General features: G+C 41.7%; 1 protein-coding gene across 3 annotated transcripts in view; it reads left to right on the forward strand.

Annotated features, from left to right (window-relative positions):
• Positions 1 to 9,607: 9,607 nt before the first annotated feature.
• The window catches only part of RNASEH2B (ribonuclease H2 subunit B), a 55,485-nt gene continuing 48,111 nt past the window's right edge, over positions 9,608 to 16,981 (forward strand). Inside the window, exon 1 of one of the 3 annotated variants that reach the window (XM_081045929.1) lies at positions 9,608 to 9,985. In XM_081045929.1, coding sequence (XP_080902055.1) covers positions 9,922 to 9,985 — 64 coding nt within the window. In that variant the 5' untranslated portion in view covers positions 9,608 to 9,921. Of the gene's footprint in view, positions 9,986 to 10,006; positions 10,306 to 16,981 lie in introns of those variants that run through there. The other 2 variants (XM_081045930.1, XM_081045932.1) reach the window with 2 other exon arrangements.

Raw genomic sequence — 16,981 nt, forward strand, 5'->3', positions numbered from 1 at the left:
GAGTCAATCTCCTGTTATTTGTTATAAGTCACACTTTTTGTTTTTTTCAGATTTAAGACTTTATTTCTCTAGTAACTTTGTTTCATAGCTTTAACATTTTTATTCCTTCATTCTGTTTTCACTTTCTGTTACCCAGGCTTTGCATTTCAAAACCGCAGACCTTCTAGTGCATTTTACCTTGTCTTCTCCCTCATCTCCCCTTCTACTTTCCATGAGTTCCTTCCCCTTCCTTTACTCTTATTTCTTTTGTAGAGGGGTAGATTTTCCTGAAGTTAAGTACCCTGTGAGCTGCAGTTAAGCGTCTGCACACCAGCAACAAGAGCAGGAGGACAGCGAGCGGATCCCCCTCCCCAACCCCACGTTCCACTGCCCAGGAAAACTCCGTGGTTCTTACGTGGCAGGGAAGGGCAGGTGAGGGCCGGCATAGGCACCCAGCACAAATGCTAAGCATTGTAGGCAAATACTTTAAAAATAATCAAGTCACTCATTGAGTAGGAGGTGGTTGTAAACTTTATTTATTCTTGCTTTAAACTTAATGGTGATATTGCAATTTACACATAATAATCAATCAAGTGACTGAGGACTTAAAACTTATGCAGAAAGCATTCTCTTCATAGGCATTTGGCTGGGGGTTTACCATAAAGTAATCTTATCCTAAAATGATTTTTAAAAGTGTATTTATGCATAAAGTAAAACATAAGGTTTAGATTAACCCTATTTCTTAATTTAGAAATCTCTGTTTTATTGTTTTATTTAACAGGTAATTGGCATTAAGAAAAGAGATTTTAAGGCGGCTGGATGGTTCAGTTGGTTAGAGTGCAAGCTCTGAACAATAGGGTTGCCGGTTCGATTCCCTCATAGGATGGTGGGCTGCACTCCCTGCAACTAAGATTGAAAATGGCGACTGGACACTTGGAGCTGAGCTGCGCCCTGCACAACTAGATTGAAAGACAATGACTTGGAGCTGATGGGCCCTGGAGAAACACACTGTTCCCCAATATTCCCCAATAAAAAAAATTGAAAGAAAGAAAAATGATTTTAAAAAACTAACAGAAAAGGTTGCAGATCATCCTACCTCAACCCACTCTCTTCCTTGTCACCCCAGGTTGGCCAGCCACCATGCTTTCCTTCCTTAGGCTGTCATTCGTAACCTATGAAGTTACATCAATTCTCACTTCATTTTCATTCAAAACAAAATCTTTTTTATACTAAAGCCAAGAATACGTTCAATGTCATGAATGCTGAGACTCAAATACAAAGGTCCTGCAATCATATTCCCCCCCATAATTCATTATAATTTTAAAGTTTGGTCAAGCCTTTATATTTTACTGTCAACTATATCTTTAAAGTTTTTTTAGACTAATCTTTTGTTTCTACATCCCTGACAGTAGTGATTAAAAACGGCCTTACCTCCCCCATTACCACAAGTCTGTCACGTGTTCAATAATCTTGATGAAAACATGAGATCAGTGTGATTAAAGTAGAAAGATTTTGGCAGCCTTTTCATATTTGCTTAGATTGTGGAGATCTAATTTGAAGGTGGGCACTCTTTAAAAGGTTTGATCCCCTCTCCTGCATGGAGCTTTGTCATCTGTGACTCCATCTTATTATAGTTGCTATGTGGGCTTCTCTGTTGGAGATCTTTGTTATTAGTATGTCTGCCTCAGTGTATAGCATGCTGCTAAATGTTAACAGCTGGCTTGGTGTGTGTGTGTGTGTGTGTGTGTGTGTGTGTGTGTGTGTGGTGGGGGAGGGACAATTTGTAGCACCACAGTTTCTGTGGTGTAAATACTCCCAGCAATGACAATTTCAAGCTACCAACTCGACATCACTGAACCTAATGTTGGGAAATGATATGTACAATGGGCTCCTGGGATCAGGTACAAGCTGGCTCATGTAGTTACTTATGCTAAGCCCCATGTCACTAAACTGAGACTTAACTTAATTATAGGTTCATCTTTCCCCAGAATGGAATCTTATACCAGTCAATCCGGAATTATCAGATCAGCACCAGTCAGGTAATCTGCCTGAGAGAGACCCCTGCCATCCCCTAAAGGAAAGTAACTTTGCAATAACCAGCCTGTTTCTCTGCCTAGTACAACTTCTTTGTTCCTGCTCTCTTCTGGCTAGAAATATATTTCATTTTGTACAGCTCCTTGGAGCTCCTTTCTGTTTGCTGGATTGGATGCTGCTCGATTAGAAGCAATTTTTGCTCAAATAACCTCTTAACAATTTTAATATGCTTTACTTTATCTTTTAACACTACTCAACAAGCATTTACTTACTGTGAGTCCACAGCTTTTTTTTATGTATCACGGGAGGAGAGGATATATAAAATAACGTCTCTGACAAAGGAGAGAGACCCAAAGCAACGCCCAGAGAAAGGCAGTGTGCAACAGTGACCCACAAACTCCACTGAAGGAACTCGGACAAAAGCTTGAAAGAAGAGCACCTCCGTGGAGGAAGTGTGCTTGAAGGAACAGCGGACTTCACAACATGGAGGGGAGGGAAGAAGGCATTTCAGACAAGGGGAGGCTTGAAGGCTATAATAGTCGTGCATGTTCTTAGAAAAGACAAAAGAGATTTTCAGTCCTTAAGACTTCCCTGATGACCCAAAATGAAAAGCTTTTTGTAAAATTACAGAATATTTGTTTCCCACTGACCAGGCACATTCACACACAGGGCTTCTTTGGTTCCTCACTATAACCTTGGGAGACAGGCAGAAGAGAATAGCTATTGTTATCATCATCCTCATCATCCTCACCCTCATTTTATTGATACGAAAACCTAGAATAAGAGATGTCAAGAGCCTGCATGGACTCCCATAAACCCACGTCCAGACTGCTGTATCCCACACTGTACTGCCTGCCAGCCTGAGTGGGCTCACCGAGCAGTAAGTAGATCTATACGGTAGCCTCTCAAATGGCAGGAGCCCTCAGCTGCAGGAGCATGACGATACATTTCTCTTTATGAAGAAACTGAAGAACTGCCTCAGTGTGTTCATAAAAAAGAGCAAAGCCTTCTAATGGAGTCATTATTGACAACGTTTATTCAATATACTGTGAATTTACTTTGGAAATAGACCAGTTGTTTGAAATAAATGAACACACAAACAAATAAATACATAAATTAAAAAAATAAATGGTTTTACTTTATATATTATTATTCTGTCTACTCCCACATAACATTTCAGACAGCTCACGATGAAGTGCTCTGTATGGGACAGGGTTCTTTGAGTTGCAAGTGACAGAAAACCAATGAGAAGCTAGCTGGAGCCATGAGGAAAATTTATTGGCTCAATTAACTGGAGGATGGTCAGGGGTGTTTATCATTTTAGCATATATTCATATATATAAACAACATACAGCTTTCTGTGTCTTTATAAACTACATGTGTATAATACTGTTCAGTTTCTTCTGTGTAGTGGACACTGTGTTGTGTGATCACCCAGACCTTCATTCCCCTGTTTGGGAGTACTGGCCGCAGTTGAATCCTTCACTGGGAATGTCCACTGGCCAAAGGGACCTACTTACCCAAAGTCACACCCCCTTCCTGGGAGCATCCATCAACTGTTGGATGGGGGATGGATGTCAGTAGAAAGAGCTGGCTTTCTTACCTCAACACAGGGCCATCCCAGCCCCAGACCTCCCCATGGAGTTAACTGAGGCCTCTGTGGCAAATGAGCTGTGGTTCAACTTCTCCTTCTGTCAGTTCAGCCTCCCTCACTCCCTCACAGATATTGATCCTGAGGGCACTCCCCAGTAAACCTCCCATAAGCCACAGCACACTGGCAGAATCCATTTCCCGGAGAACTCGAGCTATAGCATCTTACAACTTGCTTTTGACAAAGCTCATATTCTAAAGATGTATCCACGTTGTGTGTGCCCAGTGCATTTATTCTAACTGCTACATGGCATTCTATTCTATGCTAAATCACTGTGTTTAATTATTCACATGTTGACTTGTTAGCCCTTTTATGCAGTTACAGAAGTGCTGCAATGAATACTTGTAGATATGTCCATTTGGCACATGTTGAGGTGATTCTTCAGTGTCTATAACTAGATGTGGAACTGCTGGTCTGTGGATTATGTGGGCCTTCAATTTTATTAAATAATACTAAGTTTCCAAAGTGATTATAACAATTTACTCTCTAACCAATGGTTTTTAAGTATTTCTTCTTCCACATCCTCACCAACATTCTGTGTTGTCAGATTAAATTTTTTTGCCAAGTCAGAGAGTGTAAAGAGCCATCTCAATGTTGTTATAGTTTTAACTTCTCTGACTACTGGTGAAATAAACTGGTTATTGGTTACTCAAGTTTCTTCTATAAATTGCCTATTCACATTTTTTGCCTATCTTTTCTATTTTCTCATTTGCTGGAATTTTTTACATATTAATAATTGTCTGCTTTGTGCTATGCAAACAGCTTAGTGTGTGCCTTGCTTATATATTTTGTAAATGGTATTTTTAATTTACAATATTCAAGTTTATTATCTTTTTGAATCTTATATGATAAGTACTTCCCTATTCCAATGTCATAAGGGTATTTTCTGTTTTCTTCCAAACTTTTACAATGTTGTTTTTTTACATTTAGGTTTTCATCTATCTGAATAGACAACTTCCCCAAGACTACTAACTTGTAATGCTGCTTCTGTCATATGACAAATGTCTATATATAAGTTGTTAAGTATTTAGACTTCTTTGTTTTTGGCATTCTAAAGTTTTACTATGATATGTCTAGCTATGGTTTTATTATTTTCTCTCAAGAATGAGGGCAAAATACACTTTCAGAGAAACAAAACCTAAGAAATTTGTTACATCCTTGCTGAACGAACTATACTGAAGGATATACTTTAGGAAGAAGAAAATTGAAATCAGATGAAAGAATTGGGATTCAAGAAGCAATGGTGAGAAAGGAATTTGGCAAAGATGCAAGTAAAACAAAATAAGCACTGACTATAAAACAATAATCGTAATACATGTTGGCTACTTTAAGGGTTATTTATATCACAAAACATAAGAAAGAGAAGGGCAAGAAAAATAACAAAAAGGAGAGGATTTTGAGAAATCTGTGCTGGTTGACATCAAATTTGGTGCTTTTTTTTTCTCCATTATGCTAATTTGTAAAATAACAAATTTATGGGTTTTTTTAAATATTAAGAATTTGCAGATGGCATTCACTCTCGATTGGGTGCCATTAGAAAGCATGGCAATTCTTTGTGTGGATATCTCAATGAATCTTGTCTACAGGGAGGGGAAGCCGAAATGAGAATAAAGCTGTAATTGGTAAAGAAGTAGCAGTCACTCATTTTGGCCGAGAGAAGGTGTTTGGTATTTTGTGGGTGACACAGTGACGTGTTTTTGCCTGTGATTTGCCAAAATCATGAAGTGTACTTGCTTTGTCTCATTTTATCATGATCTCAGAGCAGCCTTGTCTGAGGCTGGTGATATTCTGGGAGATCGTTTATGTCTATTGGGAAAGTCACATAATCTGGCTGTGAGCGCTGGGCCAGCTTCTTATTGTTAAGTGCTGCTCCTCTTTCTTTCTCAAAAGCTTCAGTTGTTCTCTAACTGACAGATTACATTTCTCCTTTTGTTAACAAGTACAATCCAATTTGGGCTCGGTTAAAAAAAAAAAAAAAAGAATAAATATAAAGGAAATACTCTCCCTGGAAAGGATGGTTCAATATTACTCATTCGTGTTCTTTTCTAAACAGTTGGCCCTTTCGAGAGCTGATTCTTTTCTCTTCTCTAGTGTATGCTTAAGTACTGTTGCCTTTTCTGTTGTCCCTAGATGAGCAATTGGAAACAAGACAAAAACACGGCATAATCTTTTCTCATGATAAAAGTGATAAGTGTGAATTTTCACTTGTTTTGAAAGAAGCATTTTCATGTTTTTAATAGTCTATACGAGAAAATAATTCTTTCGCTACCCTTAGTTAATTCTTTCACTACACTTAGTTCAAGCTCTCTCTGGTCTGATCACTAAGTATTGCTAAAGGTCATTTGACTCTGAACTGTTTATTTTTTTTTTCTCCCCAGTTCCTTGTTTTTTTACTAGAAAATGAAAATCTTTTGCTTCTGCTATTTAGAAAAGCTTCTATGATCCTATACTTAGAGGTATTAAGGTTGCTATTCCCTTTACTTTTTACAGAAAGACTTACTTGTCTCTTTGCATGTAAGCAGGCCTAGTATTAAGATTAATTTATAGAATATTTTATGATATACTAGATGTAATGCTACAAGCCACACTGATTCTTCCCATAACTGCCTATCTAGCCACATAGATGTTTATTCAAAAAATATTTGCTGAGCACATGATGTGCCCATACAGCTTTGTCCTATGCATTGGGACACTAGGAGGGAGGAGTGGTTAAGAGCTCAATCTCGAGTTTGGAATTCCTGCTCTGTCATTTGCTTGTTGTGCATGTTGGGGAATTACGGTGTTTCCCCCAAAATAAGACCTAGCCGGACAATCAGCTCTAATGTGTCTTTTGGAGCAAAAATTAATATGAGACCTGGTATTACATTATATTATATCATATTATATTTGGTCTTATATTACATTATACTATATAAGACCCGGTCTTATTTTACTATAACTGAAATATATAGTAAAATATATTATAGTAAAATAAGACCGGGTCTTGTATTAATTTTTGCTCCAAAAGACGCATTAGAGCTGATTGTCTGGCTAGGTCTTGTTTTCAGGGAAACACTGTAGTTGGTCTCTCGAAACTTAAATTTTTCCTCTGTAAAATGTGGGGATCATACTAACAGTTCCCCTTAAGGCTGCTGGATGACTGAAAGAGAAATCCGAGTTAAGTGTTTAATGCAGAGCTTGTCACAGTATTCAGTTAAAGCCATGGCTATTTTTTGAATAAAGTGGTGAATTACTAGATGCTATCCTCTCCAGGAACTGACTGAGAGTCAGGCTCCACTGCCCAGTAAGATAACTGGGAAGGTTGGAGACATTTCACTCATTCTCGATGAGAGAGTTGGGAGGCAGGAAGAGGAGTGCTAAGGAGAAGGCATTATCTAAGGGAGACCTGAAGGATGAGTAAAAGGAGTCCAGGCAGCCATGGAGAGTGAGGGAGAAGGCAGAGGAATGAGGTTAGTGGAGAGCAAGGTGGTCCCAGCATTGGGAACACAGTGTCAGTGCTGGATGCGACAGAAGGCATTTCCTGATGTCCAGGCTGTGGACAGGGTAGGGAGAGGCAGGTGTTTTTAACTACATGGCATTCTGCTATAAATTTCTTCCTGCGCCTAAGTTTTCTTTTTCTTGATATAAAGCATCCATGTTGTCATGTTGCGCATCGAGTTCATTATGTGTACATTTAGTTCATTGCTTTGAAGTGCTGCATAGTCCACATACAATATACGAGATCTGACAATTAAGTTCGCGAACTCATCCTAGAAAAAGTGCTACATACCTCATTGCTGAATATCACTACAGTCACCTTCGAAGTACTCCCCTTGGGAAGCTATGCACCGACACCAGCGCTTAGTCCACCCTTCAAAGCAATTTTGGAACTTTTTCTGGAATGGCCATCAGAGCTTTTGTCATATTACCCTTGATGTCCTGAATGGCATCAAAATGTCTTCTTTTCAGTATTTCCTTTATCTTTGGGTAAAGAAAGAAGTCACTGGGGGCCAGGTCAGGTGAGTAGAGAGGGTGTTCCGATACAGTTATTTGTTCATTGGCTAAAAACTCCCTCAGAGACAGTGCTGTGTGAGCTGGTACAAGAGCCATGATACAAGAGCCATGAATTTTTGGCAAAAAGTTCAGGTTGTCTAACATTTTTATACAGCCTTTTCAGCATTTCCAAATAGTAAACTTGGCTGTTTATCCAGTTGGTACAAATTCATAATGAATAATCCCTCTGATATGAAAAAAGGTTAGCAACATCGTTGCAACAAGTTTGAGAACTTAATTGTCAGACCTCATACATTGTAGCATTATTTATAATACTTTCAAAGAACCTAAATATTGCACACTATGGAATGGTTAGGTAATCTTGGTACATTAGCAGTGTGAAGTAACATGCTGCCATTAACCATGATAATTCTGGATGCCATGGGCAACATGTTTATGTCAACGTAAAGGGAGAACAGCAGACAAAATTGTCTTTACACTGTGAAAACAACCACATAAAAGTATATATTCATACAGCCAACGGCTGGAAAAGATCAGAGAAAAATAAAAACAGCTCTGTATGTTGGAGCACGGGAATTGTGGGTAAAGTTCCTCTCGTAGCTGTTTGTTATGATTATGGTGTGCCTGGCGATATGGCCTACACACCAGAGCTTTTCCCATAGCTTAATCTTGGGGGAGGGAAGAGATCAGATAACAATTTGCTGCCTGCCACAGAGTTGGCATCTGGGTGTCCCTTCTCTCTTCACCAGGAATGTCCTGCAGTCCCCCTCAGCTGTCTCCTCCCATGGGAAACAGGATTGAAACTAAAAATCTTTTCAGAAGGTTGAGATAGATCTAGCACTGACCGCTTTAACTATCTTCAAGATTAAACAAGAAAAGCAAAGTGCATTAAGAGTTTTATACCAGGGGTGCTAAAAAATGTATACAAGTGGACACTTTGGTCAATGTTGCTTAAGCAGTAGTTCACTGTAATCAGAAGTGCCTGGATGTTGATGGTAACCACTTTGAGCACCTCTTATAATTGCAGAAGTCAAATGTGACTTGTATGCATCTTTTATTGGTATATATTATTAAAATTTTAAGTTTTTCCTTTCTTAAAATGTGCATATGTTTTTTGGCACCCTCTGTATATTATTCTTCCATTTGTGCAAAAAGCAAGACACATTTATGTGTATATGCATGGAAAACTTCTGGAAGAATAGACAAGAAACTGTAAACAGTAATTGTTCTGGGGAGGGGAACGGGGGATCTGGGGTAGGAGAAAGACATACTTTAAAAGTATGAGCAAAATATTTATCATCTTCTTTGTCAACAACATGTACCAAGCATCACTTTTTCAATTAAATTTTATTTTTAAAAGTTTATATCCCCAAACTTCATGTCCGTAACCTTGTAAACATCACGTTCAAAAACCTTAATTTTTAACTCATTACTAAGCGTTTTCCAAAATAACAAATGCGTATTTTGAGCCTCAAATTGTGCACCTCTTTTTAGTGACAAGGACTCAGCCCAATTTCAGGACGACTTACATGTGTTATGAATCACAAAGCACACAATAGCCTGCCATTTATTGCAACGCAGAATGCAACAGGTGATCAAGATACATTGAAAACTGAGAGCACATTAGGGTTCAGAAAGGATGACAGCTGTTGTCCTTAAACAGGGACTTGCTCCAGGCTTTACTTCTCTGCCAGGGGTGTGCGAGTGCCCTCCGGGGGTAGCGGGCGTCACCCGTGCTGGGGACCCGCTCCCCTCGGCCGGCCCGGCCTCGCCAGCTCGCCCGCTCGGGTGTGGGACGGTCCCTCGGCCGCGCCACCGCCTCCCTGGGAGGGCCACTGAGCGTGGCGACCTGGCGCCCCGGGCCAGGCGACCCCGCCCGCCGTCGCGCCCCAGGGTGGCCGTCCCGCGCGCAGCGTCACTCGGCGCCCCGGGTGAGCACCTCCCACGGGCGGAGACGCGGAGGGGAGAGGCCGCGACCCTCCCCCTGCCAGCGGGTTGGGCGCCAGTACTTGGGTCGCCTCCACCTGGCGCTAAATTTAAAAAGTGAACAGCAGCAGCCTGCTGGCTCCGGAAACGAAACCAAACTCGTCCCGCGGGCCGCCTGCTGGGCCCCGCCAGGCCCTCCGCGCGCCGCGCCACCCGGAATAGACCCTTCTCCCGCCATTTTCCGCCGGGCTCCGGCCAGGCCCGCGCTCCGAGGGCTGAGGCCGGCGGCTGCCGGGCGCCCAGGCGCCGCGCGCGGGCCCCGGGAGAAGGCGGGCGGCATGGCGGGCGGCGTGGACCGCGGGGACGGCGCCGGCGGCCGGCAGCACGTGTTCCTGCTTCCAGGTAAACACCCCGCCCCGGTGCGGCGGGCGGCGGGCGCGCGCACCCCTGCGGGGCCACCTCCCGCGCGGGCCCGGGCGCAGCCTGCGCCGCCTCTGCGCGCCCCCGGGCCCCGCGTCCCCGACCGGATTCCCCCCGGTCGGGACACATTGTCCCGTATCCTGGTCACACGTTACAACCAACTGCAGGTTTCAAAACTCAAAGCCGGAAGCGCGGAAACGGACCGAGAGTAGCCCCCCCAGCACGGATTCCTCGTGGGTGGGGTCGGCTGGAGGAGCGGCCCGGGCCTGCTGAGAGCGGGTGCAGGGTGCTGCCCTGCGGGTGTAAGTTGGCGGCAGCGGGGTCTGGGTTCCTAATGAATCGGAAGCCAGGATCCACGAGGCCCGGAATGGCCTCGGAGACGCCGCTGTCTTAACAAGGCCCCTGCCCTGGGACACGCGTTGGATGGGGAGGCAGGAGGGAAGCTGATAGTGGCAGGGGTTAGGACAGGGGGATCCAGAGATGCAGGCGGGTAGGTAATGACAGGAGCGCGGGAGCCAGGCCTTTCCGCCTCCCCCTGGATTTTGACCAGCCAGCTGGGGCCCACAGGGGCTTAGGAGGATGGACAGTAGGTTGCCACACGCTGGGCCCTGTTAGGTGGCAAAATAAAACGACGTTGGGACTAGGATGTGCAAGCCAGAAAAGTTTGGCCCTTTTATAGAATGACATGTTGATATGCTGGCATAACTTTGGAAATAAGGAACCTCCCTCATTTGCTGTATTGCAGGATTTAGCTCAGCAAATGCAGTTTTTGCTGATGACGATATCGTTGTCCAGTAATGGAGATTTTTATGGATTGTTACATGGCAGCCTGTCAATATTTTTGTGTGTATGTTTCACTTTTTCCTTCATAAAGAGGTATAAATACATGAAGTGTACACATTTAAGTGTACAATTCAATGAGCTTTTCATATGTATATACACCTGTAAGGGTCCTCCAGGTCAAGATGTGTTAATAGAACTTTTTCAGTCAGTTCCTATGCCGGTTGTTGGATAGCCCCAGTCATCTCTCTGCTGACCTGTCACAGAGATTCCTCTTGCCTGTTTGGATGAGTGTTTGCTCTTTTGTGTCCAACTTCTTTTACTCAGCATCATGCCTGTGAGATTCATCCATATTAGTTGTAGCAGTTGGTTGGTTGGTGTTTCCATGGCTGTGTATATTTTATTGTATGAATATCCATAATCTTTATCTCCTCTACTGTGGATGGACATTTGGATTGTTTCCAGTTGGAAACTATTATGAATTACACTTGTAAGGTAGACAGAGTCACAGGGTGCACACCCCGGTTGGAAGTGCTTGTCCTAGGTACTTGTATGTCCAGCTTCAGTAGACACTGCTATACAAACAGTTTTCTAAAGTGGTTGTTCTGATTGACACTCCCATCAGCAGTGTGTGAGAATTCCTGTTGCTCCACATCCTCACTAGAGATGTTTGTAGTAAAACAGTTAATGCAAAATTCAGAGTTTTGACAGAAACCAGCAAATTACTGCCTGTATGTGTGCTTTACTTTAGAAAAATCTTCTTTTCACTTTTGTCACATCAATTCTATGAAATTTTAAGGGTAGGAACTCTCATTCTTTGAGATCAAGTACATTATTATTATTCAGATACACACTGACTGAGGATAATCTAAGTTTTTTTATTTTATTCTGTTTAATCAGCTGACAGTTCATTCTTAACGTGTGTTGTATTAGACACAAAAACCTTCAAAATAATTAAATATTGATGGCATCCCTGGAAACTAGGCATATTATGCTGCTGTGAGAAGAATTTCAGTCCAGTTCCTGTTCAAAACTGAGATGTACTGTGACCTTTGCATTCACTGGAGGAGGCTGAGGCAGCTGTTAAGGAACCGAGAGAAGGAACTGGGGGCTCAGGCCTGCAGGCTCTGTACCACAACGTCAGCTTTCTGCGCCAGTGATTCTTCTAGCTGGTGTTTAGTGACACCTGCAGGCTGTGAGAGTACAGTGATGGTTTAATAGTTACTGCAGTGCAAAAGTGCATCTCAAACTTGAGGAGATAGGGCACCTGGCGAGCTGGGCCCCAGCCCCAGAGTTTCTGATTCAGTAGGTCTGGCGTGGGCCTGAGAATGTGCATTTCTAGCAAGCTCCCAGGTGATGAGGATGCCGCTGGCCCGAGAACCCCAAGAACCGCTGCAGTGAGAACAGCCCTTGAGAGCTGGATCGGGGGGAAATAAGAATGGCTGTCTTGAGGTTGAGTTCTCATTTTGGGGGGCCAGAATTCACATGGGCAGGGGAATGCATGGAAGCACAGGGTGTGAGGCGTGCACATGTATTTGTTAGGAAATTAGCTCCAGTAAGTCAGCATTTGAGACGAGGAGACTGGACCCTCAGCTGAGTGAGCGCCGTAGCTACAGTCAAGTTGGGCCCAGTCAAGTAAAGAAAACAAAGATTATATGAAATTTTTCTAAAGTACTTGGTGGGAGTAGTCTGTGCTCGGTTTTAGAAAACCGATAATCTGAAGAGCTTACCCTGGAAAGTGAGCCCATTACCCAACAGGCCAACAGAACTTTAGAGATTTGTCCACAAGGCAAATGTAAAAGCGACACAACCCTTGAGATGACACTTTTTCTCTCAACATTTAATTGATGTTATTTATGATATATACCATAGCATTGTGTTATATCTTGAAGGGTAAATTAAAAAGTACTATTTAGATCTCTTTGCCTCCCGTTTTTAATTTGTCTGAAAAAGTCGAATATCCCAGGAAAACAAAAGCTGGAACTTGGCAGGGATACTTGTGAGGTAGTCAGGCTTGGGGGCCTTGATTTTTTTCATAGGCCGGTGGAGACAGAACTGCCTCCCTTTTCAGCAAGGTAAGCATTTCTTATAGCTTAGGATGGTCTTACTGTTTCTCCAAAATGGCCTGGGAATACTAGCTTATTTGCAATTGTAGTTACTATAAGAGACCATTAACATCCTCACTTTTTGGAATGTGGTAGAAGTTTCCATCCCTCTTTGCTGCCCTAAAAGTAAATGCTTAAGTCGTATTTGTAATATTTTTCTCCAGTCCACATTTTGTATGCTTGTCAGTTCTACTAAGTTGGAATGGACGCTAATGTGAAAGGCCAGCTGGGAACAGATTCACTAAGTCTAAGATAGAAGACTGTTGATTGTTATTGTGACTGAACCGTGTTCCTTAGCCATCTCCAAGGAAATGTTAAAACATTGGGAAACCCTAATGTTGTGTGAGTAAAAAGAGCAAGGATAGAAATGATTTCAGGACCAAAACAAAAAGACAACAAAAAACTCATTTGGGTCTACTTTGGCTGAAAACATCCTTTAATCAGCCTCCTGATCAAACTGGACTTCAGACTGCATCTTCAACTATAGATAAGTTTTGCAATAAAATTATTCCTCTTTATTTTATGCAAATACATGTTTAAGAGTATTTTAGGAAACTTTGTATTTGTTACTTATTTTCCCACAGCTAGCATAACTAATGCCAGTTTGGAGTTTTGGGGTGGGGTGGGGGAGTAGAGGATGGGTTTCTCTTTGAGAGGTAAAAATCCCAAGTCCGCCTGCCAACCTTAGACATTCCAAATACCATAATGAGCCTTTCATGTGAGGCGCCATGATAATCACAAAGATATTAGATTTGTCTCTCCACATGGAATGCAAAATAGATTTGAAAGTGTTGTATGAATGTGAACTTTAGAATGATGTTCTAATTAAAGAATTAAAAAATTAAGCTAAAAAGGAAAAACTAATTTTCCTATTTAATGATAGAGAAAATTTATATCAGTGTTATTTCTAATTAGTCTTGTAGCTTTTAAATAAGCCCACAAGAATACCACTTGTTTGAAAAAAAAAGTAAAATTAATGTGGCAAAAGAATTACTATAGACTTAAATGACTTTTCAGTGACCCTGAAAAACAAAACTTTTTTCCTTCTTTACCTAAGTGCACATGGTTAATCTCAGAAGGAAACTTTAAGCAGACTTTTTGTTCTTTGTCAAAACTGTTTGCATGTAGTATGTCTGTTTGTGTTTAGAAGTATATACCTTGTGGACTGAAAGCTTCCTTACTTTCAGAAGAACTTATTCACATGGGAGGAACCTGCACTTAGCTTGGCCAGGGATAGGGGAGACCTGGCCAATTCAAGTGCTGATTTTAGACAACCTCTGAATAATTAAGTTCAGCTTCTTGGAAGATTTGTCATTTACTGAATAGTCGTCTGCAGACCATCAGCAGTGTGGGAGTCTCTGAGTTTTCCAGCACGGAGCATGTTTAACATTTTCCACACAAATCCAGAGTCTGGCTTTGTCTTTATGAAACGTTTTTTGGTGGGAACTCAACTGACCTTTCTCAGATGGCCACTGGATCTGCTCCCCTTGCTATTTGAGCACGTTCTAAAGTGGATGGACTTAATCAGTTGCCAGTTGGTGTAATTAGGCTGTTTCCGGACCCTGATCTTGTCCTGCTAGTAATTGTTCCAAAAGACCTGGGACGTTTATAAGTAAGAACTCATGACTCCTGCATATTTATCCTCCAGGGCAGAAAAAAAATTCACAAAAGAAAAGTAAGCAATGTTCATGATTTTTTATTTGAATAGCAGAATAGGGACTGCATGGGTTTTCCTCATCTCCTTGAGCTTTAACCCTGATGTTAAGAAACAAGCAACTCACCAATGTTCTCTAAAGCCTGGCTATAATAAAACACACCTAACACTAAATTTTTGCTATCGATTAGCTCTATGTTCTTGGACAAATTGTGCTCTCATTGTAAAATATCAATTTCCTCATCTCCACAGTGGGGAGAGCCATACCAGTCTCATGGGGTTTTTGTCCAGTTGGTTTGAGTTACAAGTAAACTCTCTTTTGCACCCCAAGCTCTTGGCCTGGGACTTGGGACACAGGAGGCATTCAATAAACATTTACTGAGAGAATAAATGTCTCACATTCCATTTCTTCCTGCAACGTTCTTTGCTTATGTTGTCCTTTTTCTTCTCCTTTCACTCCTATCCAAATTCTACCCTCTCTTCAAGTTTCGGTTCAACTTTAGTTTCTGTGAAGCTAAGCCATTTGCTCCAGTCCAACTTCTCTTTTTTTGAATGCCCATGACTTTGTATCTGCCTGGACCCCTCCTTGCTTTTCGCCATGTTCTCTGCCTGCCAAATGACTACTTACTCTTTAAACCAGCATGTTACCTCCTTCAGGAAGTCTTCCCTCTCAGCTTCTCCCTGTTAGTGTACAAATTAGTGATACCCCTGCAATCACCTACACATTCATTATGATTATTAGTTCACTATCATTTTTATATAAATATGTATTGAACACCCAACACACGCCAGAAGCTGGGAAGAATCCAGGCACATTCTCCTTGAGTCGCCACTGTTAGCTTCTTGTAGTCTTAATTATGTAGTCTACCCTGTGAAAGCGATACTTATTTGGTGTATTTATTATAAATAAACTCATAACAAGCACCTTGGCCTTAAGCTTCAGAGCCCAACCTTGCTCGGTGCCTCTGAAAGTGGAGCATGCATGCTACTTAGGACTTCTAGCCTTTTGTTCAGAGGTCCTTTGTATTTATTTTTCAACTACCTTTAAAAGTGACTTTATTTCTAGGTATGTCTGTCTGCTAACATGGGATGGCTACCTGGTGCAAGGGTCAGACCCGCATGTTCTGGTGCCTATTTTGTGATCTGCCTCTGAAACAAATAGAACCCAGGCTGGCTGAGGTCTTATTGGCCAGAGCTGATTTTCCTGTGAGGGCCTAAAGTCCCAACAGCATTTGGTGAAGCTCTTCTGTGATCAGTTCCTCAGTTTTGACCAGTTAACTTTTCCTTTACACATTTTTCTCCATGTATTTTTTTTTAGTAACTTTTAAAATTAGAATAGTAATACATACCCAGTAAAGAAATTTTAGTAATGCAGAAAAATGTAAAGAAGAAAAGAATTTGTCCATCATCCTACTACCCAGAAATAACAATTTTGGAAATATTTCTTTCCAGTCTTTTTATGTTGTATGTATCACAGAATGAATTCAGTGTTCTTAAATTTTTCTCATTTTTCATTTCTGCCTCTATTTTGCCATTTACACTTTCTACTTATTTACTGTAACATTCAGTAAAATACTCAGGGATATTGGAGTTATACAAGAATGATGTATGGTTTTATTCCTTGTACTTGATCACAGAATTAGAGAAGATAGTTAAATTGATTTGGAGAGCTAGGGGACTGATATTTTTTTCTCTTAATTTTGATAAAGATAGAAACTTACACAGCCATATGATATGAACAAAGTTGACAAAGAGAATTTGTAAGTCCCACTTTGAGCATTGAAGGTTATTACGAGTTTATTTATAATAAATACACCAAATAAGTACCGCTTTCACAGAGTAGACTACATAATTAGAATGGATTATATGTAAGAGTAGATAAAGACTGAGCACATAAATAGATACAAGAGAGATGAAGATAAATTCCTGGAGCAATATGGACACGCTGGCAAGGCAGGATGTTTTGAAAGCTACTTGAGGTGGGATGTTTTAGGACAGCCATGGCCTCCTGAAAACATCCCTTGGTGTGCTTGCCAATAAGTAGGATGCCAGTTTGAGTGGACCATCCGTCTGTGTACTATTTCTTTAGTGCGGAGGGCCAATGCATCCGGGTTGTGTGTTACAAAACCTGACTTAACCCTTAACCCCCTAATGGATTCATGTATTCCTAGGACGGGCTGGCTGGGTGTTGGGGCGAGGAGTGGTGGGCTGGTGGAGGACATGGCACATCCGGAACATCAGAGGGTCCAGGGTGTCTTCCATCCCTGAGAGTTAATTTCCTCCTCTTAGTGGACAACAGTCTGCACACTGCACCCAAGTCTCAGCTCTCCTGGTGTTTGCTGGGAGAAGCTGCCCTGATCTTAGTTCTAGTTTTAATACACTTTGATGTGTGTTATTATATTTGACCCTCACAATGACCTGGGAAGTAGTCAAGGCAAG

Source organism: Rhinolophus hipposideros (assembly GCF_964194185.1).
Source record: "Rhinolophus hipposideros genome assembly, chromosome: 4".
Classification (NCBI taxonomy): domain Eukaryota; kingdom Metazoa; phylum Chordata; class Mammalia; order Chiroptera; family Rhinolophidae; genus Rhinolophus; species Rhinolophus hipposideros.